Source organism: Carcharhinus amblyrhynchos, chromosome 12 (assembly GCF_965287045.1).
Source record: "Carcharhinus amblyrhynchos chromosome 12, sCarAmb.v2.hapA, whole genome shotgun sequence".
Classification (NCBI taxonomy): Eukaryota; Metazoa; Chordata; class Chondrichthyes; order Carcharhiniformes; family Carcharhinidae; genus Carcharhinus; species Carcharhinus amblyrhynchos.
This window is the reverse complement of record NC_137335.1, coordinates 89,688,427-89,715,562: the sequence shown is the minus strand read 5'-3', so window position 1 is coordinate 89,715,562 and position 27,136 is coordinate 89,688,427. Positions and strand designations below refer to the sequence as shown.

The 27,136-nt window shown below is 45.1% G+C and overlaps 1 protein-coding gene across 1 annotated transcript in view; it reads left to right on the top strand.

Annotated features, from left to right (window-relative positions):
* LOC145350496 (immunoglobulin superfamily member 3-like) overlaps positions 1–26,713 on the top strand; it is a 30,258-nt gene extending 3,545 nt beyond the window's left edge. Inside the window, exons 3-7 of the mRNA XM_080199695.1 lie at positions 1,248–1,595; positions 2,011–2,355; positions 5,129–5,476; positions 15,247–15,305; positions 26,594–26,713. Of these exons, the coding sequence (XP_080055821.1) occupies positions 1,248–1,595; positions 2,011–2,355; positions 5,129–5,476; positions 15,247–15,305; positions 26,594–26,713 (1,220 nt within the window). The remainder of the gene's footprint in view (positions 1–1,247; positions 1,596–2,010; positions 2,356–5,128; positions 5,477–15,246; positions 15,306–26,593) is intronic.
* The last annotated feature ends 423 nt before the right edge of the window (positions 26,714–27,136 follow it).

Sequence of the window (27,136 nt, the reverse complement as noted above, 5' to 3'; positions counted from 1 at the left end):
GTAGCAGGAATACGAAGAGACTTAGGATGAGGAACATACATTAGCCGAGGCAACAATGTCCACATCCTGGGAAAGACAATGCTTGAGGTTGGGATCTGTAGAAGGAGCAGAGCCAAGTTGCCTCTTTAGAGTTGGGGGCCACGTGTCGGGTCATTTCATCTCCAGAAACAACTGTCTGGCTATCTGTTCAATATGCTACGGTTGACAGAGTTATCAGATGGGCTTATTATGGATGCTTGACTGAGTTCCAAACTGATTATGGAGCTAATCAATTAGACAGTATTAACATGGTTTGAAGCAAAGTGCTCCTATTTATGACAGGCATTTTGGAAGTTTCAGGAATTTCCTTTTTTATGGTTTTTCAATGCCTGTTTGTATACTTGAACACAGTTAAGAGATGTTAAAAGGAATAAAACTTTATCCATTGATATTTATTTGACACATTTCTGAGGTTGTAAGATGAATAGTTTTTTTTCTGAAGCAGAATTTCAAAGCCTCTTTGCTCATTGAAATGTTTCTGAAACTGACACAATGATTTCCCAGACGTGTTTGTAGCACATTGCTTCTATGCATGGAGAATACTGGGAGAGTGGGTGTGGAGCATGCATGGGGCAATGGAAGGGGCATGGAGTTGCAGCAAGCATGAGGATCTGGAGGGATATGATGGGGCATGGAGGAGGCTTGAGGGTTATAAAGAAGAGTGGGATCTTGGAATGAATTTCCACAGATCACTGAAGGGTCAGGACAGGTCGATAATGGAGGGATAAGTTCCGGATCCCTGTGTCTCTTTTTACCAATTCCCAACATTCCCAGAAGGGGAAAATCCAGGTCAGATTGATAGGATGGGGTAAAGAAGAGGATTAGCAGCAGTAAATCAGCCCATGTGTGGTCACGCTGTAATTATTATACAGGAAATTTTAAACTTTATTCCTTTACTTCCACCTTTCATTCATCTTTTTAAACAATCACTTGAGTTCTTCTGATAATCAGCTGTGAAGATTGTGAAGTTTATCCGTTCGATAGTTTGTTTTCTGTGGGTGGGAATGTGCACTGAATGGATAATATCAGCAAATTCTAGAACATTCAGCAGATCCCCTTTTGTCCCCTCATTTCCTCCCTCGTTGCAAACAACAATTTCCATGTTGGGAGATTGAGAGAATTCTCTGCAAATCATTATTGTAACCAGAAGAAGATTTCTAAAATGTTGCATTTCAAGTTCTATGATTTTTCTTTCTCAATATTAACAGCTCCATTGTCTGACCCAGTCCTCATGCAGTATCCAACAGTCAGCAAGGTGCCAGAGGGTCAGGCTGTCGACTTACAATGTGCCATGTACAATGCCAGTGTGATTGACACTGATGTCCACTGGCATTACCAGAGAGCTGGCTACCACACTGAGTGGCTGATCAGCCAGTTTGTGAATGGCACCATTACCAAGTCCCGGGATTCCCACCACCGTTTCCAGCCTTCCCGGAATGTCAGCAGCAACAGCTACATTCTGACCATTGTGAATGTGACCCTCAGTGATACAGCTGTGTACAGATGCAGTGTGTGGAGCTACATCCATGGAGCAGGGACCCAGCTCAATGTCACTGGTAAGTCAATGCTGAGTGACTGGTGTGTGCATGGAATGGAAGGAAGCAGACAGAATGGCAAGCTTTCAACTAACTCACAAGCTTTCAAACAAATCGGTTGGACTCAAACCTGTTGTTGTCAGACCTCTTATTGTGCTTACCCCAGTCCAACACCGGCATCTCCACATCTCAATCAGTAATGAGCCACACCAGTCTTACAACCTGTTACAAAAACTTCAGGAGAACAGAGAATCTCTCACTTTAACACAAAAACTCTACTGCCTGGACTGTCCCTTTAAATACCCACAGGAATTTGAATCCTTCAGCTCGGAATTTAACTCACTGATTTCTGTCACTCACTGATTTCTGTCACTCACTGATTTCTGTCACTCACTGATTTCTGTCTCTCTCTGATTTGTTTTTCCTCTGTTTAAAGGTGTGAATGTTCCAGTCCTGATCCAGTCTCCGAGTGTGGAACGTGTCACAGAGGGTCAGACTGCACGGTTACAGTGCACCGTGAGGAACGCCGCAGTGACACACACTGATGTTCACTGGTACCGGGAGCTACCTGGGAAAGATAGGGAGAGAGTTTTAACACAGGATACAGGGAATAACATACACCGGGGCCCAGGTTTCACTGAGCGATTCCAGCCTTCCAGACACATCTCCAATAACAGCTTCATTCTGACAATCACCATGTTGCAGCCTAGTGACACTGCCGTCTATTACTGCTCAGTGTGGGGAGATATCAGTGGCAATGGGACACAGCTGAATGTAACCAGTAAGTCCAGTTTACATAACAATCTCCTGAAGTCATCACCACTTGTGACTGTGTGGGAAGTGAGTATGTGAGAAATATCACAAACCCCTGGGGTAAAGGGAACACATTAGAAAAATAGACTGGGTGATCTCATGCACTTTTATCAAAGAATAAAAATTGTGCATCGCTCCTGATTTCTCAGTCTTCAATTCTTTGACATTTTCTCTGTTTCTCTATTTCTGTTTGTTTCTAATCTTTCTCCCTCCTTTTTTTACTCAGCTTTTTGTCAGAGTGCTGTCTCCAGCTGTTTCTGTTTTATTTTCAGTCTTGGTGGGCATTACTGGTTAGGGTCCATCCCTAGTTACCCTTCAGAAGGTGGTGGTGAAACAATCTCTTGATCTGTTGCAGCCCATGTGGTGTAGGTACATCCTCAGTGCTGTCAGGATTGGAAATTCCAGGATTCTGACCCAGCGACAGTGAAGGAACGGTGATATATTTCCAAGTCAGGATGGTGAGTGACTGGGAGAGAAGCCTCCAGGTGGTGGTGTTCCCCATGTGCCTGCTGCCCTTGTCCTTTTAGAGTCAAAGTCATCAAGTTATAGAGTCACAGAGAGCAGAAATGGTAGAGGTTATGGGTTGAGAAGGTTCTGTTAAAGGAGCCTTGGTGAGTTGCTGCAGTGCATCTTGTAGATGGTACACACGGCTGTCACTGTGTGTCCATGGTGGTGGGAGTGAATGTTTAAAGTGATCGGTGGTATCGCAATCAAACACATTGGCTTTGTTCTGGATGGGGTCAAGCTTCTTGAGTGTTATTGGAGCTGCACTCATCCAGGCAAGTGGAGAGTATTCCATTACATTCCTGACTTGTGCCTTGTAGGTGGTGGACAGGCTTTGGGGAGTCAGGAGGTGAGTTACCCTCTGCAGGATTCCCAGTCTCTGATCTGCTCTTGTAACCATAGCTTTTACAGGGCTAGTCCAGTTCAGTTTATGGTCAATGGTAACTCCCAGGATGTTGACAGTGGGGGATTCAGTGATGGAAATGCCATTGAATGTGAAGGGGCGATGGTTAGATCCTGTGTTGTTGGAGATGTTCATTGCCTGGCCCTTGTGTGGGGAAATGTTACCTTCCACATATCAGCCTAAGTCTGAATGTTGTCCAGGTCTTGCTGTGTGCAGGAACAGGCTGCTTCAGTAATGGAGGAGTAATGAATGGTCCAATCATTAATGAACATCCCCACTCCTGACCTTATGATGGAGGGAAGGTGATTGATGAAGCAGCTGAAGATGGTTTGGCCGAGGGCACTACCCTGAGGAACTCCTGCAGTGACGTCCTGGAGCTGAGATGATTGACCTCCAACCATCTTCCTTTGTGCCGGGTATGACTGTGGGTGGAGAGAAAAAGGTGAGGAAAGCAGTGAGCAGGGTGGGATTCAGGGTATTAGGGGTTTCTGGGAATATGATGTCAGACATGAGAAATGAGCAGGGAAGCAATGGAGGCTGTGATCAGGGAGGAATGGGTGAGGTTTTGAGCTTGGCACACTGCTGGGTACCAGGAATAGCAGAGTCTTAGGATGAGGAACATACATTAGCCGAGGCAACAATGTCCACATCCTGGGAAAGACATTGCTTGAGGCTATGATCTGTAGAAGGAGCAGAGCCAAATTGCCTCTTTAGAGTTGGGAGCCACGTGTCGGGTCATTTAATCTCCGGAGACAACTGTCTGGCTATCTGTTCAGTCTGCTCCTGTTGATAGAGTTATCAGATGGGCTTATTATGGATGCTTGGCTGAGTTCCAAACTGACTATGGAGCTGTCAATTAAACTGTATTAATATGGTTTCAAGCAAAGTGCTCCTATTTACGACAGCCATTTCGGAAGTTTCAGGAATTTCCTTTTTTTGTGGTTTATCAGTGCCTGTTTGTGTACTTGAACACAGTTAAGAGATGTTAAAAGGAATAAAACTTTATCCATTGATATTTATTTGACCCTTTTCTGAGGTTGTAAGATGAATAGTTTTTTTTTCTGAAGCAGAATTTCAAAGCCTCTTTGCTCATTGTGTCAGTTTCAGAAACATTTCAATGATTTCCCAGACGTGTTTGTAGAACATTGCTTCTATGCGTGGAGAATACTGGGAGAGTGGGTGTGGAGCATCCATGGGGCAATGGAAGGGGCATGGAGTGACAGCAAGCATGAGGATCTGGAGGGATATGATGGGGCGTGGAGGAGGCTTGAGGGTTATAAAGAAGAGTGGGATCTTGGAATGAATTTCCACAGATCACTGAAGGGGGCAGGACAGGTCGATAATGGAGGGATAAGTTCCAGATCCCTGTGTCTCTTTTTACCAATTCCCAACATTCCCAAAAAGGGAAAATCCAGGCCAGATTGATAGGATGGGGTAAAGAAGAGGATTAGCAGCAGTAAATCAGCCCGTGTGTGGTCACGCTGTAATTATTATACAGGAAATTTTAAACTTTATTCCTTTACTTTCACCTTTCATTCATCTTTTTAAACAATCACTTGAGTTCCTCCAATAATCAGCTGTGAAGATTGTGAAGTTTATCCGTTCGATAGTTTGTTTTCTGTGGGTGGGAATGTGCACTGAATGGATAATATCAGCAAATTCTAGAACATTCAGCAGATCCCCTTTTGTCCCCTCATTCCCTCCCTCGTTGCAAACAACAATTTCCATGTTGGGAGATTGAGAGAATTCTCTGCAAATCATTATTGTAACCAGAAGAAGATTTCTAAAATGTTGCATTTCAAGTTCTATGATTTTTCTTTCTCAATATTAACAGCTCCATTGTCTGACCCAGTCCTCATGCAGTATCCAACAGTCAGCAAGGTGCCAGAGGGTCAGGCTGTCGACTTACAATGTGCCATGTACAATGCCAGTGTGATTGACACTGATGTCCACTGGCATTACCAGAGAGCTGGCTACCACACTGAGTGGCTGATCAGCCAGTTTGTGAATGGCACCATTACCAAGTCCCGGGATTCCCACCACCGTTTCCAGCCTTCCCGGAATGTCGGCAGCAACAGCTACATTCTGACCATTGTGAATGTGACCCTCAGTGATACAGCTGTGTACAGATGCAGTGTGTGGAGCTACATCCATGGAGCAGGGACCCAGCTCAGTGTCACCGGTAAGTCAATGCTGAGTGACTGGTGTGTGCATGGAATGGAAGGAAGCATACAGAATGGCAGAGTGCTCATCCAGGCCTTCATTCCAAAGATTGAATTAGGTTGGGCTGGTTCAGAAGTCAGGTCTGGAGGGACATAAGTGAGAAACAGGATCACAGAATGGCAGAGGAGACCATTCGGCCCATCATGTCTTCTCTGTCCTTCTCAGCTCACACCATTCCCCTGCCTTCTCCCTGGAACCCGGAACATTTCTCCACTTTAGATAACACCAAGTTTAAGTCAACAGGTTTATTTGGCAGCAAAAGCCACCAGCTTTCAGAGCGCTGCTCTTTCATTGGGTAAGTGAGAGTTCTGTTCATAAACAGGGTATATAAAGATACAAATTCAATTTACAAAGTAATGGTTGGAATGCGAGTCTTTACTGGTAATCAAGTCTTGAAGTCACTGACAATGTGAGTGGAGATTGGGCCAAGCACAGGTTAAAGAGATGTCTCCATCACGACAGTTGTTGTGATTTTGCAAATCCAGGCAAGTTGTGGGGGTTACAGATAGAGTGACATGAACCCAAGTTCCTGGTTGAGACTCTGCTGATGTGTGCGGAACTTGGCTATCAGTCTCTGCTCAGCAATTCTGCGTTTTCGTGTGTCGTGAAGGCCACCTTGGAGAACGCTTACACGAAGATCAGAGGCCGAATGCCCGTGACCGCTGAAGTGTTCCCCAACAGGAAGAGAACAGTCTTGCCTGGCGATTGTCGAGCTGTGTTCATTCATCTGTTGTAGTAGCGTCTGCATGGTCTCCCCAATGTACCATGCATCGGGACATCCTTTCCTGCAAGTGTATATATCGTGTACCTGGTGGATTGTGTTCTCATGTGAGATGATGGCATCCATGTCGAGCACCCAGCATGTTTTGCAGAGGTTGCTGTGGCAGAGTTTTATGGTGTAGTGGTCACTGTTCTCCTGAAGGCTCGTTCGTTTGCTACGGACAATGGTCTGTTTGAGGTTGTGCGATTGTTTGAAGGCAAGAAGTAGGGCTTGCAAAATCTCACTATCTGTCCTGGACCCAAACCACTCACTGTGTGAACCTGTCTCCACCACACTCTCAGACAGTGCATTCCAGATCCTAACCACTCGCTGTGTGAATCTGTCTCCACCACACTCTCAGACAGTGCATTCCGGATCCTAACCACTCGCTGTGTGAATCTGTCTCCACCACACTCTCAGGCAGTGCATTCCGGATCTTAACCACTCGCTGTGTGAGAACGTTTTTCTTAATTTTGCTTTGATAAATTACTTTATTTTGATTCCCTGTGGTTCTCGATCCTTGCACAATGGGAGCAGTTTCTCCTGATCTCTCTGTCAGACCTCCAGTGATTTTGAATGTGTCAAATTTGATGAAATGAGAAAGGATCTAAAAAGAGTGGATTGGGACAGGCTGTTCTCTGGCAAGGATATGATTGGTAAGTGGGAGGCCTTCAAAGGAGAAATTTTGAGAGTGCAGAGTTTGTATGTTCCTGTCAGGATTAAAGGCAAAGTAAATAAGAATAAGGAACCTTGGTTCTCGAGGGATATTGGAACTCTGACAAAGAAGAAGAGAGAGATGTGTGACTTGGATCGGCAACAGGGAACAAATAAGATGCTCAAGGAGTTTAAAAAATGCAAGAAACTATTTATGAAGGAAATCAGGAGGGCTAAAAGAAAACATAAGGGTGCTTTGGCAGTCAAGGTGAAGGGTAATCCTAAGAGCTTCTACAGGTATATTAACAGCAAACGGATAGTAAGGGATAAAATTGGTCCTCTTGAAGATCAGAGTGTTCAGCATTGTCTGGAACCAAAAGAAATGGGGGAGATGTTAAATGGGTTTTTTTGCATTCGTATTTACTCAGGAAACTGGCATGGACTCTACAGAAATAAGGCAAACAAGTAGGGAGGTCATGGAACCTCTACAGATTAAAGGGGAGGAGGTGCTTGCTGTCTTGAGGCAAATCAGAGTAGATAAATCCCCAGGATCGGACAGGGTATTCCCTCAGACCTTGAAGGAGACGAGTGTTGAAACTGCAGGGATCTGGCAGATATATTTAAAATGTCGGTGTCCATGGATGAGGTGCCGGATGATTGGAGGATAGCTCATGTTGTTCCATTGTTTAAAAAAGGCTCAAAAATAATCCGAGAAATTATAGGCTGGTAAGTTTGACACCAGTAATAGGTAAATTATTGGATGGAGTACGAAGAGATTGGATCTACAAATATGGGATATGTTCGGCACAACTTGTGGGCCAAAGGGCCTGTTTGTGCTGTAGTTTTTCTATGCTCTATGTTCTATGTTCCAATACTTGGATGGACAGGGACTTATCAGGGAGAGTCAACATGGTTTTGTGCATGGTCGGTCATGTTTAATAATCTATTAGAGTTTTTCAAGGAGGTTACCGGGAAAGTGGATGAAGGGAAGGCAGTGGATGTTGTTTACATGGACTTCAGTAAGGCCTTTGACAAGGTCCAGCATGGGACGTTAGTCAGGAAGGTTCTGTCGCTAGGTGTACATGGAGAGGCAGTAAATTAGATTAGATGTTGGCTCAGTGGAAGAAGCCAGAGAGTGGTAGTGGAGGATTGCTTCTCTGAGTGGAAACCTGTGACTAGTGGTGTGCCACAGGGATCAGTGCTGGATCCATTGCTGTTTGTCATCTATATCAATGATCTGGATGATAATGTGGTAAATTATCAGCAAATTTACTGATGATACAACAATTGGAGGTGTACTGGACAGTGAGGAAGGTTCTGAAAGCTTGCAGAGGGATTTGCACCAGCTAGAAAAATGGAATAAAAATGCGAGAGGGACTTAACGCAGACAAGTGTGAGGTATTGCACTTTGGAAGGACAAACCAAGGTAGAACATACAAGGTAAATGGTAAGACACTGAGAAGTGCAGTAGAACAGAGAGATCTGGGAATACAGGTACATAATTCACTAAAAGTGATGTCACGGGTAGATGGGGGTCGTAAAGAGTGCTTTTGGTACATTGGCCTTTATAAATCAAAGTATTGAGTATAAGAGTTGGAATGTTATGGTGAGGTTGTATGAGACATTGGTGAGGCTGAATTTTGAGTATAGTGTGCTGTTTTGGTCACCTAATTACAGGAAGGATATTAATAAGGTTGAAAGAGTGCAGAGAAGGTTAACAAGGATGTTGCCGGGACTTCAGAAAGTGAGGTACAGAGAAAGGTTGACTAGGTTAGGATTTTATTCCCTGGAGCTTAGATGAATGAGGGGAGATTTGATAGAGGTGCATAAGATTTTGATGGGTATAGATAGAATGAATGCAAGCAGGCTTTTTCCACTGAGACTAGGGGAGAAAAAAACCAGAGGACATGGGTTAAGGGTGAAAGGAGAAAAGTTTAAAGGGAATATTAGCGGGGGCTTCTTCACACAGAGAGTGGTGAGAATGTGGAATGAGCAGCCGGATAGGGTGGTAAATACAGTGTCAGTTTTAACATTTAAGAAAAACTTGGACAGTTTCATGGATAAGAGCGGCATGGAGGGATATGGTCCGGGTGCAGGTCAGTGGGACGAGGCAAAAAATGGTTCGGCACGGACAAGAAGGGCCAAAAGGCCTGTTTCTGAGCTGTAATTTTCTATGGTTCTGAACTCTTCTAGAATAAGAGCAGCTCGAACAGGTCGACAGGCAGTGATGAGAATGTGGATCTCACCGTCACTCAAAAGCAGCTTCTTCCCTGCTGTCATCAGACCTCTGAATGGTCCTATTGTATATTAAACTGATCTTTCTCTACACACCAGCTGTGACTGCAACACTATATTCTACACCCTGTCCTTTCTTTCCCTTCTCTGTACACTATGAACGGTATGCTTTGTCTGCACATTGTTCAGAAAACAATACTTTTCACTGTATCCAGATACATATGGCAATAATAAATCAAATCAATTCAGAGCAATGGTTGGAGCCAGTGGATATATTACATTGAAAGGAACTTTCCTGCGTCTGTGAGGGAGAAGGGGACAGAGAGATTGTGAGGCAGAAAGAGGTGATTAAAACACTTGAACTTTGGAGGTTAAGGAGGTGGCCTGATAATTGTTTACACAGTTATGAGAGGCACGGACAGAATGAGAGTTGGCGTCTTTTTCCCAGGGTAGATATGTCAATTATTTGGGGACAGGTTTAAGGTAAAAGGGGAAAAGTTTAAAGGAGATGTGAGAGATAAGTTATCTTACACAGAGGGTGGTAAGTGTCTGGAATGCACTGCCAGAGGAGGTGGGAGAAGCAGATACAATAGCAATGTTTAAGAGGCATCATGGCAGATACGTGAATAGGCAGCGAATAGGGCGATAGGGGCCACATAGAGACCAAAGATCTTTACAATTGCATCGCGTTGTCACAGGCTACGCGGGCCGAAGGGCCTGTTCCTCTGCTGTAGTTTCAGTGGAATGTAATTCCATGATTCATTCTTCAACAAGCTCTGTTGGAACCAGGGCAGTCACAGATCCTAGAATCATAGAGTCCCTACAGGACAGGAGGAGGCCATTCAGCCTGAAGGGGGAAAAGTTTAAAGGGAATATTAGAGGGGCTTCTTCACATAGAGAGTGGTGGGAGTGTGGAATGAGCTGCCGGATAAATGCGGGGTCACTTTTAACATTTAAGAAAACCTTGGACAGGTACATGGGTGAGAGGGGTGTGGAGGGATATGGTCCAGGTACAGGTCAGTGGGACGAGGCAGAAAAATGATTCGGCACAGACAAGAAGGGCCAAAGGGCCTCTTTCCGTGCTGTAGTGTTCTCTGGTTCTATGGTTCAAATCTCCTCTCCACCTTCTCTCCCCCATGGAAATCAGTCCTAATTTCTACAATCCTTCTCCAAAGCCCAGGAGACTGTGTGCTTTATTAACTGCTCTCTCCACCTGTCCTGTCAGCTTCAATGAATTATACATTCACACACTCAGCTGCCTCTGTTTCTGCGTCCCCTTTACATTTGTAACCCTTATTTACATTGTCTCTTTATGTTCTTCCCACCGACATGTATCTCCTCACATTTCTCCGTGTCGAACTTTATCTGCCACCTGTCTGCCCACTCTAACATTTTGTCTCTGTCCTATTGAATTTCCAAACGATATTCCTCACAGTTTCCAATATTCTCAAGTTTCAGATCACCCATAAATGTTGAAATTGTGCTCTGTACGCTAAGGGCTCGGTCATTCATGTATCTGAGGAAAAGCAAGATCCCAGCACTCAGCCCTGGGGAACTCCACTACAAATGATGGCTGATCTTGGGCTGCAACTCCATTCACTGCCGGCTCACCGTACGGCCATAAGACCATCAGATAGAGGAGCAGAATTAGGCCACTCGGCCCATCGAGTCTGCTTTCCTGTTTAATCATGGCTGATAGGATTTTTATCCCCATTCTCCTGCTTTCTCCCCATATCCCCTGACCCCCTTACTGATCAAAAATCTGTCTATTTCTGTGTTAAAGACACTCAATGACCTGGCCTCCACAACCCTGTGTAGCAATGAGTTCCACAGATTCACCACTCTCTGGCTGAAGAAATTCCTTCTCATCTCAGTTTTAAAGGAGTGTTCCTTCACTCTGAGGTTGTGCCCTCGAGTTCCAGTCTCTCCCACCAGTAGAAACATCCTCACCACGTCCACTCAATCTGGGCCTTTTTTCATTACATCGACCTTTAGATCGCATCAGCATCCTTTTGTTATATTTTAGACAGGCAATGTAGGTTCCAAATCAATACTAACTTCAGCACATTGTCGATGGAAGAAATGTACCCAACTTCAAGTTTAATTCCTGGGGTTGAAATTGCAGAGGTGCGTCTGCCAACTCCAGTTAAACCCCGTCTCTCTGCCACCGTATCTCTGAATTCCCCGACAGAGCAAAATCTCTCTATTCCAGCCTTAAATGTATTTAACAAAGGAGCATCCACATCCCTCTGGGTGCAGCACTGGAGAGATGGTTGCTGAGTGAGTGAGGTTTGGTGAGTGTGGACAGGCAGGGGAAGGCGGATCATTCCTCATCCTCCCAACTTCACACAAACAAGCGTTTGGAAGTTCTGGGATTTTTTTGAATGTTCCCCTGCGATTCTTTGGTATTGGTGCAAACTGCCATTGGATCAGGGGTCTCTGCCCTGCTGTACGACTGATCTTTGGGCTTGTTTCAGATCCATAAAAAAAGGCAACAATGTTAGAGGAAGAAGCCATTCTGTGGCACTGGCCTTTCATTCCAGGCTGTTAACTTGCCCCGTATGAAAGGGACAATTTTACCCGAATGTGTTCAGCAGAATCTGACGGAAACAGGTTCTGTCTGATTTTATTTCCATTCCGGTCGATGTATATTACTCAAACTGAAGCTGTAGTGTGTGTAACATTCTGACATTTTACAGAAGAATCATCCGACATTAATCCCTCGACTTCAGATCCCGATGTGTTCAGCCTGGCTATCATTCTGTACTTGGTTGTCTTGTTCTGCATTGCTCTGCTCACAGGTTATCTTGTGAAAAAGAGGTTCTATTCAGCAAGGAACTCCACACCAAGGTAAATATGATTCATCTTGTGTCTGTTGCTGTAACTGGACAGGGGCACTATTTTATAACTTGCTGCTTTTAGTGAGCAGTAACTTTTCCCTTGTAGTGTACAGTTCACGGGGAGTGACCTGCTACTGATGAGAGCCACACATGTCCAGATACTCAACTGGTGCCAGTCATCTCCAACTGTCACAGCATCACACTGACTCCAGCACTGACCAACAGGCACCTAACTGCTGCTGAGAGTCAGGAAGGTTTGAACAGTTAAAGTACGAAACATCACCCTCAGGATATAAGTGCTGGATAATTCCCCACCGAGCCCACCTAATGAACTCGATCAGAGCGCTGGTTTCATGCCTGTGTCTCGCTCGCTGCACAGTCCCTCATGATGCTCAGACCAAGTGAGAACAGTTCGAATGGACACTCTGTGTAAGCAGCCTACTTCAGCCATTCCCCTCCCCACAAGGAAACAATCCAATCATATTTACCCATCCTGATCAAGCTTCCCAGCATGCCTTCTGATTTTGGTCAAATTCTTTGTGTTATTGCTAGAGCAAGTTCTGTTTATTGAGGGAATGAATCGATCGATCTTGTTCATCCGTGAAATCTTCCATAAAAAACTCAGATGGGAAATCCATGTTGAAAAATCTAAACTGCATCTCCACCCAGAGTGTGAATATTACAGCGCTGTTCTGTGGTAAAGCCTCAATGAAGCTAATGTGTGGCATTTCTTTAGGGATCCTGATGGAGACCAGAACCCTGTGTACGCAACAGTGGATAGTAAGTAAACTAATTCAATCATTATTGCAAAGTTTGGCAGGAATTACTCTCAATCCCAGATGTCCCTTTGATGTTGATAGTTTTGTGATGTAATTAACTTGCTAATAATTTGACCAATTCATTGTCTGACTGACAGAATTTCCTGTTAAAGGTTGTAAATCTACATCTTACAGAATGAAGATGGCAGGAGGCTGCCCCCAGCCTTGTCGCTGCACTGTGAAACACCCCCTCAGTCTGGCAATGCTGCAGCCAGTGGCTCCAAAGAGATAGAAACTTCCAGAAAGGAACAGCCTCCTCTGTGTCACCAGCATGTAGTGATCATGCCTTTGTAGATGGAGCACATTGTCCATTCACAGAGGGATTCCTCGGGATAGAGAAGGTTCAGATCTGACCCAGTAAAGAGTTTAAAGATGCTGAGGTTTTGATAGAGAGAAAATCTATTCCCTCTGGTGAACGGATCAGTAACCAGCGATCATCGATTTCAAATCACTGGGTAAAGATCTAGAGGGCAGATGGGGAGAAATGAGAGTTGTCGGGATGTGGAATACTCGAGCTGGGAATGTGGTGGAAGCTGATTCCAGAAATAATGGGAAAAGAGAGTTGGACAAGTGCTGGAGGATGAGGAATTTCCAGGATTGTGGATAAAAAGCAGGAATGTGGGATGAAGCACAATGGGTCTATTAATGAGCTAGTACAGGCTGAATGGGGAGAATGGCCTCCTCCTGTTGTGTGAGATTCTGATTTGGATGATGAGTTTTTGAAGACAGTGCAGCTGATGGAGAATAATCCCCATCTCCCCCATTAGCTTCACTCTGAGAAAACTGCCCAAGGTGACACGGGCATTTTTCAATCGCTCTCATTCCAAGTTTAAAAAGCTCCATCTTTCCGTGGATATATTCGGAAGTAACATCGTTGTGTTTCCTTTTAGATCAAACCCAGCGCAGCAAACGAGGAGCAGCTTCTTCTGCCTTGGTAAGGAAATGTCGTCCAGCTGTTGTGTTTTACTGTATTTTTCATACTTCAGCTTTGCAAACTGCTTCCAAAATAGGCAGTACATTGTATTCCACAGGAGCACCATCCATATTACTGTAAGAATGACAAATCATTGCAGTGTTACAGACAGGAGAGTGAGAACAACCTGCACTGAGTTCCCCACACCACCTGTCTGTCAGCAGAAGCACTTTTCAATTCTTTTTGAAGAATGTGGCGGCATCTTTTCCAAATCCTTTGGTTTGTGTGAACCAATTTCCGAAGAAACTGCAGGAAACTCGAGTTATCATTAACTCCGAAAGTTAAATTCAACCTGGAGAGGAATGTTCCCATTCCACCACATGCACACCCCCTCTCACACACACCCCTTTAGACTTCCCTTCACACTCCACTTCACACACACACACCCCATCATGCAGAGACACCCCCCTCACTCATGAGGAACTATTGGGAATAGGTTGGTCAGATTCTCCTGTACTCTCTCCTTCTCCTGGCTGCTGCCTGACCTCTGCTTCTCTCGAGGAACTCCATTCCGACCCACAATGCACCCTCAGTATAGGGAAGGCTCTCCCTCCCGTTGTATCAAAGTGAGAATTGGAGATGTGTGGAAGAGAGATGAGATTGCTTTCACGGGATGTGGGTGTCGCTGGTTAGGCCAGCATTAATGAATGGCAGGACACTGGAAGCTCAGAGGGACAGGTGGATTTTGGAGCACTGACTCACAGATCCCTGAAGGTGACAGAACACGTGAATAGGAGAGTTAAAAAGGCAAATGGGACACTTGCTATTATCTCTGCATCCTCCTCACAGATCACCCTCTCACTCTCTCTAACAGAGAACCGCAGGGACTGGGGCGGTTCAGAATTCCAGCTCAGCACCAGGGAGGTGGAGGCACGTTCCATCGAGGTATTGGAAAGGGAATGAGATTGATATCTGTAAAGAAAGAATGTGCAAGGCTGTGAGGATAAGGCAGGGAGTAGGACTGGGTAGAATTCTCCATCAGAGAGTCAGTACAGACCCGATGGGCTGAAGGGCCTCTGCTTGCACTGGAAAGTTTCTGTGAGAGGTTGTGTTTGTAATGAACTGTAATGATGCACGTTACAGACTTTGTCAGGAACACAAAGGGAGTTTATTCATTTGGAAACACTGTGCAGAGACCGGCAATCCCCCGGCTGTCCCAGTCCCTCAATGTCTTCAGACTGTCTCTGTGTAAGGTAGGACTCCAGCCCGTGGGGTGATGACCCACTCTCTGTCTCAATCAGTGCCTCAAGGCAGGTGACCCTCTGCTGCTGTGTTCCCTTTAAAGGGACAGTCACCACATGTACTTTACCGCTTGCTGAATTAAAGTGTTTCAGAAATCAGCAGATTCATGGAAGTATAAATGTCTCCAGATTATAATTCCTGACCATTTGCCATGAGGATTTATTACTTTCCCATTTTTACAATAACTCCTTGATCTAATCTTTACAGTTTACATCTTGTTACAGAAATTGGAAGATTCTCCAGCAGACTTGGACTCAACGTACATGGTAAATATCTCTCCCCACAATGCACTGGGATATGTCTGAGGATCAACATTCACCACGTGCTCAAAGTTTTCCGCTTTCTGCGATCTCATTGGTCCCAAGTATTGTATTGACAAGTCTATCCACCAATCACAAGCAATGGGAATGGGCTGGGTGACTGAACAAATATCCAATCATGTTGGATTTCCCACTGGATTCTCATGTCATTGGCTGAGTGTGCTGGTGAATTACTATCTCCACTTTCCAATCTCATTCCTGTCCAATCCCAGCCTCACACCATCACCCATTCCTCCCCAAACCACAGGGATAAACCTCATTATCTCCCCCTGGAGCAGCACAGACTCTCTGCTCTCATTCCCAATCCCCTGTCTCCATGATCACTGCCAACCTCACAAAGCTGTGGCCACTCTCTGTGTCGCACAATTCTCAGAGAGAGTGAGAACCCTCCATTAATATTCCTCGCACAACCTCCAAATACCTCAAAATCCTTTACACCGAGTGAAGAGCTTTGGACGTGCAGTCATTGTTGTTTAGGATAGAAAGGAAACAATTGGAACCCAGCAAGAACACAGGGAGAGCTCTGCTGCTTTTAGAATATTAAATCATAAATATGGGGTGAGGATTCACTGTGCTCCCTCCAGCCTGCTCCACTCGTCAACACAACCAAGGCCAATCTTCCCCCTCACATCCACTGTCCCAGTCATTCCTCAAACCACTTAATTCCCAGAGAGACCCAAAATCTGTCCATCCCAGCCTTCAATTCTCTCAATGATGGAGCACCCACACCCTCTGGGGTAGCGAGTTCCAAAGGTTCACAACCCTTTGAGTGAAGGCATTGCTTCAAAGTCGTGCTGTGAGATTCAGCACATTCACCTGACAGAGGGCCTCGGTCTAACACCTTGTCCAAAAGACTGCCCTTCTGACACTGCAGCACTCCCTCGGTACTGCACAGAAAAGGCAGCCTGGGTTACAGAATCAAATCTCGAGACTGGGGTTTGAAGCCACAATCAGCCTCAAATTCAAGCTTGCTTCCACTGAGCCAACACATAGGAATTCGGGAAGCTGTCCATCCAAATCGAGTCAAATAAATTACTGTCACCTTGAAGGGAATGTTATTAGAATGTAAAAATATTCCAAATAAGCTTCTCATTGTACATGTTACTGGATCACAATCTCTAACATGTCTCTATTTTCTGTTAGGCATTACAGCAAAGACGTGAGTCTATATACAGTGACCTTAAAGGTATGTTTCTATTCCATTTCAACAAGGTTCAGGAAAAGCAACTGATTTAGAACCACAGAATCCCGACAGTGCAGAAAGAGGCCATTCAGCCCATCGAGTCAGCATGACTCTCTGAAAGAACGTCTCACCCATGCCCTTCTATCAGCCCTGTTCCTGTAACCCTGTGCATTTACCATGGCCAATCATACACATCTAACCTTTACAACTTTGAACATTAAGGGGCATTTTACAATGAATTATCAGCCTAGAATATCAAGGGTCGGAGTCTTAGCTGGGTTGAAGAGCAGAAGAATCTTGGGGTCCGGGTCCATATCACTCTTAAATCGGCCTTGCAGGTGGAGGATGTGGTCAAGAAGGCATATGGTGTACTGGCCTTCATTAATCGAGAGATTAAGTTTAGGAGACAGGAGGTAATGCTGCAACTTTATAGGACCCTTGTCAGACCCCACTTGGAGTACTGTGTGCAGTTCTGGTCGCCTCACTACAGGAAGGATGTGGAAGCTATTGAGAGGGTGCAGACGAGATTTACAAGGATGTTGCCTGGATTGGGAGGCATGCCTCATGAAGATAGGTTGAGGGAGCTAGGTCTCTTCTCCCTGGAGACATCGGCTGAGAGGCAACCTGATAGAGGTTTATAAAATGTTGAGAGGAATAGATAGGGTGGATTCTCGGAGGCTATTTCCCAGGGCTGAAATGGTCGCTCTGAGAGGACACAGGTTTAAGGTGCTGGGAAGCAAGTACGGAGGAGATGTTAGGGGTGAGTTTTTCACTCAGAGGGTGGTGAGTGAGTGGAATCGGCTGCTGTCGGTGGTGGTAGAGGCGAACTCGCTGGGGTCTTTTAAAAGCCTTCTGGATGAGTACATGGGATCTAATGGCATTGGGAGCTACAGATAGTTCTATGGCTTGGTAGGTATAGATGGGACCGGCGCAACTTGTGGGCCGAAGGGCCTGTTTGTGCTGCAGTGTTCTATGTTCTATAACCTAACCGACAATCCTTGGACACTAAGGGGCAATTTATCACGGATAATCCACATAACCTTCACATTTTTAGAATGTCCCGTTTTGTATCAATGGTGAAACTGAGGGAAACTTTCACTCAGAATGAACCCTTAACCACAACACTGCATAGAATTGACAGAGAGCTGTGAGTCCAGTGTGGCAATGGACCATTATTAACCCCGTGGGCTAACACACTGAATGCTGTGTGTGATATATCACAAATACAAGTACACATATACACCAGGACCTGAATATATACAAATAGACACACACTTACAAATGTACATAGACACACAAACATCCACAAACACACATGTACTTACACACATACATTCAGTAACACGCACACACACATTTCACACCATGGTTCCCAATATGTGGAGTGGGAATACTGAACAATTTCACTTCCTACCCCCTCAGTGCAAAGACCAACTGTAGCCCCGACTCCCATTCCATCTGGGATCAACTCACTCAGCTCAGGCTGGAGATAAAGTCTTGGAGTTTCTAGTCATTAATAACGGAATTACAACCTGGAGACTCTGATCAGAGGATGGGAAAAGATCCTTTATTCTCACATTTGCTGCAGGATTCATTTTGGAAACTGAAGTATTTTTAATTTTGTTTGAACAGGCAATAAACAAACTCGTGATTCCTGAACTACAGAAGATAATGTTTCAGATGATCCCATTCTGAGAGCAGGGACATCGGGACCATCAGGAAAATGTTTAAAACAGTGTCCTCATTTCATTGATCAACTCCTTATCCTCACATTCTCCCCACTTCCCCAATTCTACCCAGCATCTTTCCCCATTTCCCCACGCGACTCTGTAGCTCCTCACCAATCTACCTCCCTTCACCCCATTTCCCCATTCTCCATTACGTTCTCAATTCAATCTCCTCTCAATGTTCCCTTCCCCAAGGAGAAGACTCCCAATTTCTCCAATCTATCTTCAGAACTGAAGTTCCTCATCCCTGCAGCCATTCTCATGGTGATTACTGACACCAGAAGTGTGGTCGGATGGTCAATAGGATCGAGGAGGTTTGTGTGGGGCTGGAAGAAATTCCAGATGGTGTTTATAACAGTAAACTTCAGATTTCAATCTCCCTAATTATCACTCTAATTTTCAGCTTGAGTTTATTTCTCTCAGTAGTTTTAGACTCGACTATCTTAGAAAATCCAGGTGAGCAGTGTACCTCAGATTTCATAGAGCTGTGTAGAATATACACACAGAAATAGGCCATTCTGCCCATCAAAGCCAACACAATTTGAGCCCAAATGTAGCAAAACCGGACAACATTCAGCCTTGGGCTGACAACTGATAAGTAACATTCACACCACACAGGTGCCAGGCAAAGACCATCTCCAACCAGAGAGCATCTAACCATCTCCCCTTGGCATTCAATGGCATCACCATCACTGAATCTCCAACTATCAACATCATGGAGGTTACCATTCAGCAGGCACTGAACTGGACTGGCCTTATCAATACTGTGATCACCAGAGCAGGTCAGAGAGAGGGAATTTTACAAATAGTAACACAATTTCTGACTCCCCAAAGCCTATTCACTAATTACATGTCACAAAAAACCCAATAGCAATTCACCAAAAATCCTTCAACAGCACCTTCCAAACCCACAACCACTTCCATCTGAAAGGACAAGGGCAGCAGATACAGGGGAACACCACCACCTGCAAGTTCCCCTCCAAATCACTCACCATCCTGACTTGGAAATATATCGCTGTTCCTTCACAGTCGCTGGGTCACAATCCTGGAATTCCCTCCCTAACGGCATTGAGGGTCAACCCGCAGAACATGGACTGCAGCGACTCAAGAAGGCAGCTCACCGCCACCTTCTCAAGGGCAACTAGGGATGGACAATAAATGCTGACCAGACAATGATGCCCATCTCCCGGGAATGAATCAAAAAAATCCCACCACTCTTCCTTATTTGCTGACTAACTTTCCCTTAACTGTATCGATGCCAATCGCATCAATGAGGAAATGGAGCAGGTTTTAAAGAATTTATATTTGTCTTTGTGGGGATTTGAAATAAGTTCTCGCTTCAATTAACCTTCATTCTGTGATTCTGTATTTGTGCTAAAAGGGTTAAATCTTCAACTTTAATTTTGTTTTTAGAAGTTGCTTGCGAGTCTGTAGCACGGTTTAGATGTCTGCATTGTAATGATGGTTTTACAATGTTAAAGCTAATACAGGGTTAAATAAAGAGGCAATTGCTCAGTAAGCAGGGGCCACACACAGACACTCAGAGCAGTTAGTTCAGTTGAAAGAAATGAACCCAGGAGTCAGCAACTCTCTCAGAAACTGCGAAAAAATGTGGGACAATGCACAGCGACAGAAAGCTAGCCCCAAGCTACAGAACAGAAAGTCCTCAAGACCAGGGAATGGGACAGAACGCAGTTCCAGGAAAACTGTAAAGATAAAGGAATGAAAAACAGAAATCTGGGAAAAGGTTGTGTTCAGTGAAGTCAGGAGTAGAGAGAGAGGCTTCAAGTTAAGGACAGAGCTGCAGGGTACAGACCTGGGGCATGTCAGCTTGTGGGAGATTGGTAACAAGTTAGTGCAGCCTGTGAAGCAGTTGTGTTCTGTTGGCACAACTGGGCGTCTGAGAGAGTGTGTGGGAGGTGAAGCTAGAATGCATGTGGCAATCCGGGGCAGAGGAATACCAGAAGGAGAGGTTGAAAACCTGGAGGTAGATCCTTGGTGATGACACCGAGTAAAAGCATCATTTGGGTGAAGACTCCAAGGTATGTTCTTTGAGAAAAATGGTTGGAAATCCTCATGTGAAAGTCAGAGAACCAGTGAGGCCAATTGGCTCACTGTGTGATTACCACTGGTGGATTGATGGGAGAAGTCGGCGGGGGGGGTGCGGAGTTTAGGTGTGGAGGTAGAATGGAAGAGAAATCAATAGAAATTGTTTTGGTGGCAGCTGTCACTTAGTTTCAGAGTGTGGGATTTCCAAGCACAACTTTTCTCTTGGTTTATATGGACTGTGTGCTTACTGAGTATATTCCAGTTTAAGATAGCATTTAGTTACTTGTGTTATCCCTAACAATCTGTACATATCTGTAAAAGTCTAGCTGGGTGAAGGAATAGTGTGTTGTAGCCAATCTTTTCTTGAATAAATGTTTGATCTTTTGTTCAGAGTTGATTGGCAGTCCTGTGACTCTGTTCAGCAGCTCCATCCATGGATCCAAATAAAAAATCCATCAAACCAGCTTCCACCCTGGCCTCTAACTTGTTCAGCAGTGACATCAGCTGCATCGGAACACTTGAGCCACTTGCTGTGAGTTCCACATTCTGACCACTCTCTGAGGAAAGATCTTTCTTCTCCATTTCCCATTGGATTGATTAGTGACTATCTGATATCGATGCTCTCTCTTTTCATTCTCCTCCACAAATGGAGACTCTCTCTGTCACGCTATCAAAACCTTCCATCATTTTAAACATCTCCATTAGATCACTCATGTCCTTTCGGGAAGGAAATCTGCCGTCCTTACCCGGTCTGGCCTACATGTGACTCCAGAGCCACAGCAATGTGGTTGAGTCTGAACAATGGCTGCTGAGATGGAGGGTAGTTAGTGATGGGTAATAAATGCTGACCCAGCCAGTGACACCCACATCCCGTGAATGAATTTGCAAATAATCATTTGTCTTCTCTTTACAAGAGAAAAGAACCCAGCCCAATTATGTTTTCCTGACTGGAATTAAATCCAGTCCTGATGTGTTCTTTGTGAAACCTCTTTGTACTTTCTTCAAAGCCTCTCCATCTTCTTTCTAAAATAGTGACCAGAAATGTACACTGTGGTCCAAATGGTGAGGAAGTGAGGATTGATAACAGCTCAGTGAAACGTCACTACTTTTCAATCCTATCCCTCGAGAAATAAAACTCAGCCTTTGTTTTGTTTTTGTGATGACCTTATTGGTCTGTGTTTTTCCTGTCAGTGATATGTGTGTTTATTCTCCCAGATCCTCCCATATCTATTTACATTCTTCATTTCCAAACAATCTGGTCTTATTTTTCTCCCCAAAATGGAATATTGATGTCAAAGTGAATTTTCAAATGATAAATCCATGATGTCAATGTATTCATGACCTCCTGTAAACTGTTCCACACAACATTGACTCTCGCCATCACCAACCTGCCATCCTGCTCGGGTTTAGGGATTGAAGAATTGAAGAATGTCTCTGTGAAATTGTAAACCACATCTCCATCTGAGACAGAGAAGCTCTGAATAGTATATTGTATCATCATCAGCAAAGTGATGGGAGAGGTCATCAACAGTGTCATCAAGAGGCTCTTACTCAGCAATAACCTGCTGACGGATGCTCAGTTTGGGTTCCGCCAGGGTCACTCAGCTCCTGACCTCATTACAGCCTTGGTTCAAACATGGACAAAAGAGCTGAACTCCAGAGGTGAGGTGAGAGTGACTGCCCTCGACATCAAGGCAGCATTTGACTGAGTGTGGAATCAAGGAGCCCGATCAAAACTGGAGTCAATGGGAATCAGGGGCAGGGATTTTCCACTCCCGTTCTGTTCCAGTGAGCGTTAAAGGGCAGTCGGGGATTGAGAGTCAGCTGCTGTGTGTTACACTCTGAATGTAGCGATGGTGAGGGCCAATCACTCACCATCCTTAAAATCTTACCCAAGGATGTGTTTAAATGAGATTCCCTCACATTCTTCCAAATTCCAGTCAATACAGGCCCAATCGACCCAATCTCTCCTCATACGACACTCTCACCATCTCAGCAATCAGTCTGGTGAACCTTCACTGCTCTCCCTCTCTGGCAACCAGATCCTTTCTTAGATAAACAAACCAAACCTGCACACAATACTCCAGGTGTGATCCCACCAAGGCCAGGTAAGGGGATGGAAATTTGGTGGAGAAGGGGTGTGGAAGGGGTGGGGGTCCCGGGGGATATTGGTTCTGCTCCCCCACTGCCACCCCCTGCCTCCTGGATGCTCTCCTGGGTGCACTGTCAGAATTCCACCCCCTCTCCACCTTTCACACTCTGCCTCTCCCAATTCATATTGGGACAGTTGAAATCCCCGACCATTGTTACCCTATTATTTTTATATTTCTCTGAGTTTTGTCTGCATATCTGTTGTTCTCTCTCTCTTTGACTGTTTGGGGGTCTATTGTACACTCCCAGTAAAGTGACTGTCCCCTTTTTAGTTTTAAATTCCACCCATTGGGCCTCATTTGAGGATCCTGCTAAGATATCATCCCTCCTCACTGCAGTCATTGATTCCTGGGTCAATATTGTGACACCACCTCCTCTTTTACAACCACCCACCCCCTCCATCTCACCTGATGATTCTATACCCGGATTATTGAGCTGCCAGTCCTGCCCCTCCCTCAGTCGTGTCTCTCTGATAACAATAATATCATATTTCCAAGTGTCAATTCTGGCCTCGGGTCACTGTCTGTGCAAAGTCTGCACATTCTCCCCGTGTCTGCGTGGGTTTCCTCCGGGTGCTCCGGTCTCCGAACACAGATGTGCTGGTTAGGTCGGGATTCTATGATTGTATGAAATAGACTGGAGAATTGCAAATGTTCCACCCTTGTTTAACGAATTGTGTGAGAATAAACTCCACAAAGAAGTGTGTGTGGAGATAAAGGAGATGGGAGAAGAGTTCAGCATTGTGTCGAGTCCTGAATTCACTGAGGTCAGGACGTAAGGGGATACACTCATTACAAGCCCACCGTCTCCCACAGCTACCTCGGCTACAGCTCCTCACACCCCACTCCCTGCAAGGACTCCATCCCATTTTCCCAGTCTCTCCGTCTCCATCACATCTGTTCTGGTGATGCCACCTTCAAAAAGAGTCCGTCTGAATCACCTGCCTTTATCCTGAACCAAGCTTTCCCACCACTCTGTTTGACTGGGCACCCAGCCATCTTCCACCCATTTCCCTGCCCCCTGCCCTCTGCCCTCACCCCTTCCCCTCCCTCCCAGAACTAGGACAGGGTCCCTCTTCTCCTCACCTTTCACCCCACCAGTCTCTGCATTTAAGAACATAAGAACATAAGAAATAGGAGCAGGAGTAGGCCATCTAGCCCTTCGAGCCTGCCCCGCCATTCAATAAGATCATGGCTGATCTGTTGTGGCTCAGTTCCACATTCCTGCCCTCTCCCCATAACCCTTAATCCCCTCGCTTATCAAAAACCCATCAGCTCGCGTCTTAAAAATATTTAGCGAGGCAGCCTCCACCACTTCAACGGGCAGAGAATTCCAGAGATTCACCACCCTTTGAGTGAAGAAGTTCCTCCTCAACTCCGTTCTAAACCGCCCCCCGTTTATCTTGAGGCTGTGCCCCCTAGTCCTACTGTCCTTTCTGAGCGTGAAGAGTCTCTCCACCTCTGTCCTATCCATCCCTTTCATCATCTTATACGAAGCATTTTGATATATTTGAATGACACGATAAACTTAATATTTTCCAGCTCAAAAGTACCTTTATATTTTGTGTCATGAAAACTGTTTCTTTTGAATGTAACATTTTATTCTCTCCTTCTGAACAATAATTGTTCCACTTTAAAAAGCAGATCAAGCACCCTGTCTCACCTTCACTGGAAGTCAGCATGTTTCAGGATGTGGGTGATGCTGGTAAGGCTATATTTATATGGGCCAATTCCAGCTGCCCAAAGAGCATGCTGATTGGTGGGCCTTTTGCAATGAGTGGTGAGCAGCTAGGTCACTTTCCTGATGTGTTGGAATTATCCACATCATGCCTGTTGCAGACCAGATCATGTAGAAAAAGCAACTTCCCTTCACCAAAGGACATTAATGAATTGTTGGGATTTTAGGGACACCCGGCAGCTTTCATGACCATTTTCATAGAATCTCTACAGTGCAGAAAGACCATTCAGCCTATCAAGCCAATACCAACAATAATCCCACTCCGGCCCTATCTCCACCACCAGCGTATTTACCCTGCCTGATCCCCCTGACACCAAGAGTCAATTTACCGAACCTGCACATCTTTGAAGTGTGGGAGGAAATCAGCTCCTGGAGAAACCCACACAGACATGGGGAGAACATGCAGACTCCACACAGACAGTGACCCCAAGCTGGGAATCAAACCCAGGTCCTTGGTGCTGTGAGACAGCTGTGCCACTGTGGGTGCTGGCCCACAAATTCACTGAGTTCAATTACACAATCACTCCATTTTAAAAAGGAATCTGTCTAAGTGCACAACAGAGAAGGGAATAGGAGGATATGCTGATTGGGATTCTGTGGAACATTAACATCAGCATTGACTATTTGGATTTAAAAGCCTATTTAATTCAATGTTATCGTACGCCATGCTGGAATTTGAACTGGTGCCTCTGGGTTACTTGCACGGTAATTAACAACATTCTAACTATGCCAATAATTACACTGCTAAAAATGTATTCACAATACAGCCATGAAATTTCAGAAAAGCACACATCTTACAGAGCGATTCCAGCCAGAGGTTGCGTTCAATCTCCAGAAGGTAAAAATTCAAAAGTGCATGATAAGTCCAAGCGTGGGATATTCTGGTGTAGTTTGGAATTGGATTATTCCAGGTGCAGTTTGGGAAGGGATTATTCCAGGAACAGTTTAGTTTGGGATTATTCTGGGTGTCGTTTGGAATTGGATTATTCTGGGTGTCGTTTGGAATTGGATTATTCTGGGTGTAGTTTGGAATTGGATTATTCTGGGTGTAGTTTGGGATGGGAATATTCAGGGTGCAGTCTGGGATGGAATTATTCTGGGTGTAGTTGAGGATGGGATTATTCTGGGCGAAGTTTTGGATGGGGATATTCTGGGTCTAGTTTGGGATGGGATTATCCTGGGTATAGATTGGAATGGCATTATTCTGGGTGTAGTTTGGTTTGGGATTATTCTGGGTGAAGTTTGGGATGGGATAATCTGGATGTAGTTTGGGATGGGATAATCTGGATGTAGTTTGGGATGGGGATAATCTGGATGTAGTTTGGGATGGGGATATTCTGGGTGTAGTTTGGGATGAGATTATTCTGGATCTAGTTTGGGATGGGATTATCCTGGGTATAGATTGGAATGGCATTATTCCGGGTGTAGTTTGGTTTGGGATTATTCCAGGTGTAGTTTGGGATGGGACAACTGCAGGTGTAGTCTGGGATGGCATATTCTGTGTGTAGTTTGGAATGGGGTTATTCCAGGTGTATTTTGGAATGGGATGTCCTGGGTGTAGCTAAAGGTGGGATTATTCCAGGTGCAGTTTGGGATGGGATAATCTGCTTGTAGTTTGGGATGGGAATATTCTGGGTGCTGTTTGGGATGTGATTATCCTGGATGTAGAGAGGGATGGGATTATTCTGGATGTAGCTAATAATAGGATTATCCCAGGTGTAGTTTGGTATCGGATAATCTGGGTGTAGTTTGGGATGGGATTATTCTGGATGTAGTTTGGGATGAGGTTGTACTGGGTATAGTTTGTGATGGGATTCTTCCAGGTGTAGTTTGCTATTGGATTATTCTGGGTGTAGTTTTGGATGGGGATATTCTGGATGTAGTTTGGGATGAGATTATTCCGGTTGAAGTTTGGGATGGGATATTCTGGGTGTCGTTTGGGATGCGAATTATTCTGGGTGTAGCTTGGGATGCTGTTCTTCCAGGTATAGTTTGGGATGGGATATTCCGGATGTAGATTAGGATGGGTGTAACCTGGGTTTAGATTGCAGGGATGTGATGATTGTCCCTTTAAGGATTGTACCTCACCGTAAGGTTCACATGACCAAGGGGACCAGTGGAGGAGCAGGGTCGGGGATGACCTTGGTAAGCGTGGGCTTCTGTACACAGACTCACCTCCGGGAGCTGACGGCAGCTCGGTGGCAACAAGCCTCTGCACCATTTTATCCTGTAATAAACAAGTTGTGTGGTTTGGCAGGAGGAATTGGGGGTGGGGGTTTGGAGGTTTGGTTGGGTTGGGGATGTAGTTTGTGGGGGCTTGTTCTGTGTGTTGGGGGAGAGTGTCTCTCCCCAGGTAGTAAAACCCTCTGTGTCTCGTCATGTTTCAGTTAGACGAGGGAGAATTGTTTTACGCCGACCTCCAGTTCCTCCATCAGAAAAGCAGAATGTCAAAGCCTTTGGACACCGAGGAGACGACTGTGTACGCTGCCATTAAACACTCCCAGTGAATGGACATCAATTCTTCAATAAGTCACTCTGTTTGGATAAAGAGCAGTGTTTGCTGCCATTATCTCCTAAAACAGCCAGACAGGTTCTGCAATCATCACAATATTCTGGTGGTAACTTTTTGTAACAGTTATTAGTGAATTCACCCAATGAAGCTGATTTCTGATCGACTTATATAGATATACCCCCCAGGATAGTGAGGCCAGTGCCCAACACTGGAACACAGTCCCAGGATAGTGAGGCCAGTGCCCAACACTGGAACACAGTCCCAGGATAGTGAGGCCAGTGCCCAGCACTGGAACACAGTCCCAGGATAGTGAGGCCAGTTCCCAACACTGGAACACAGTCCCAGGATAGTGAGGCCAGTGCCCAGCACTGGAACACAGTCCCAGGATAGTGAGGCCAGTTCCCAACACTGGAACACA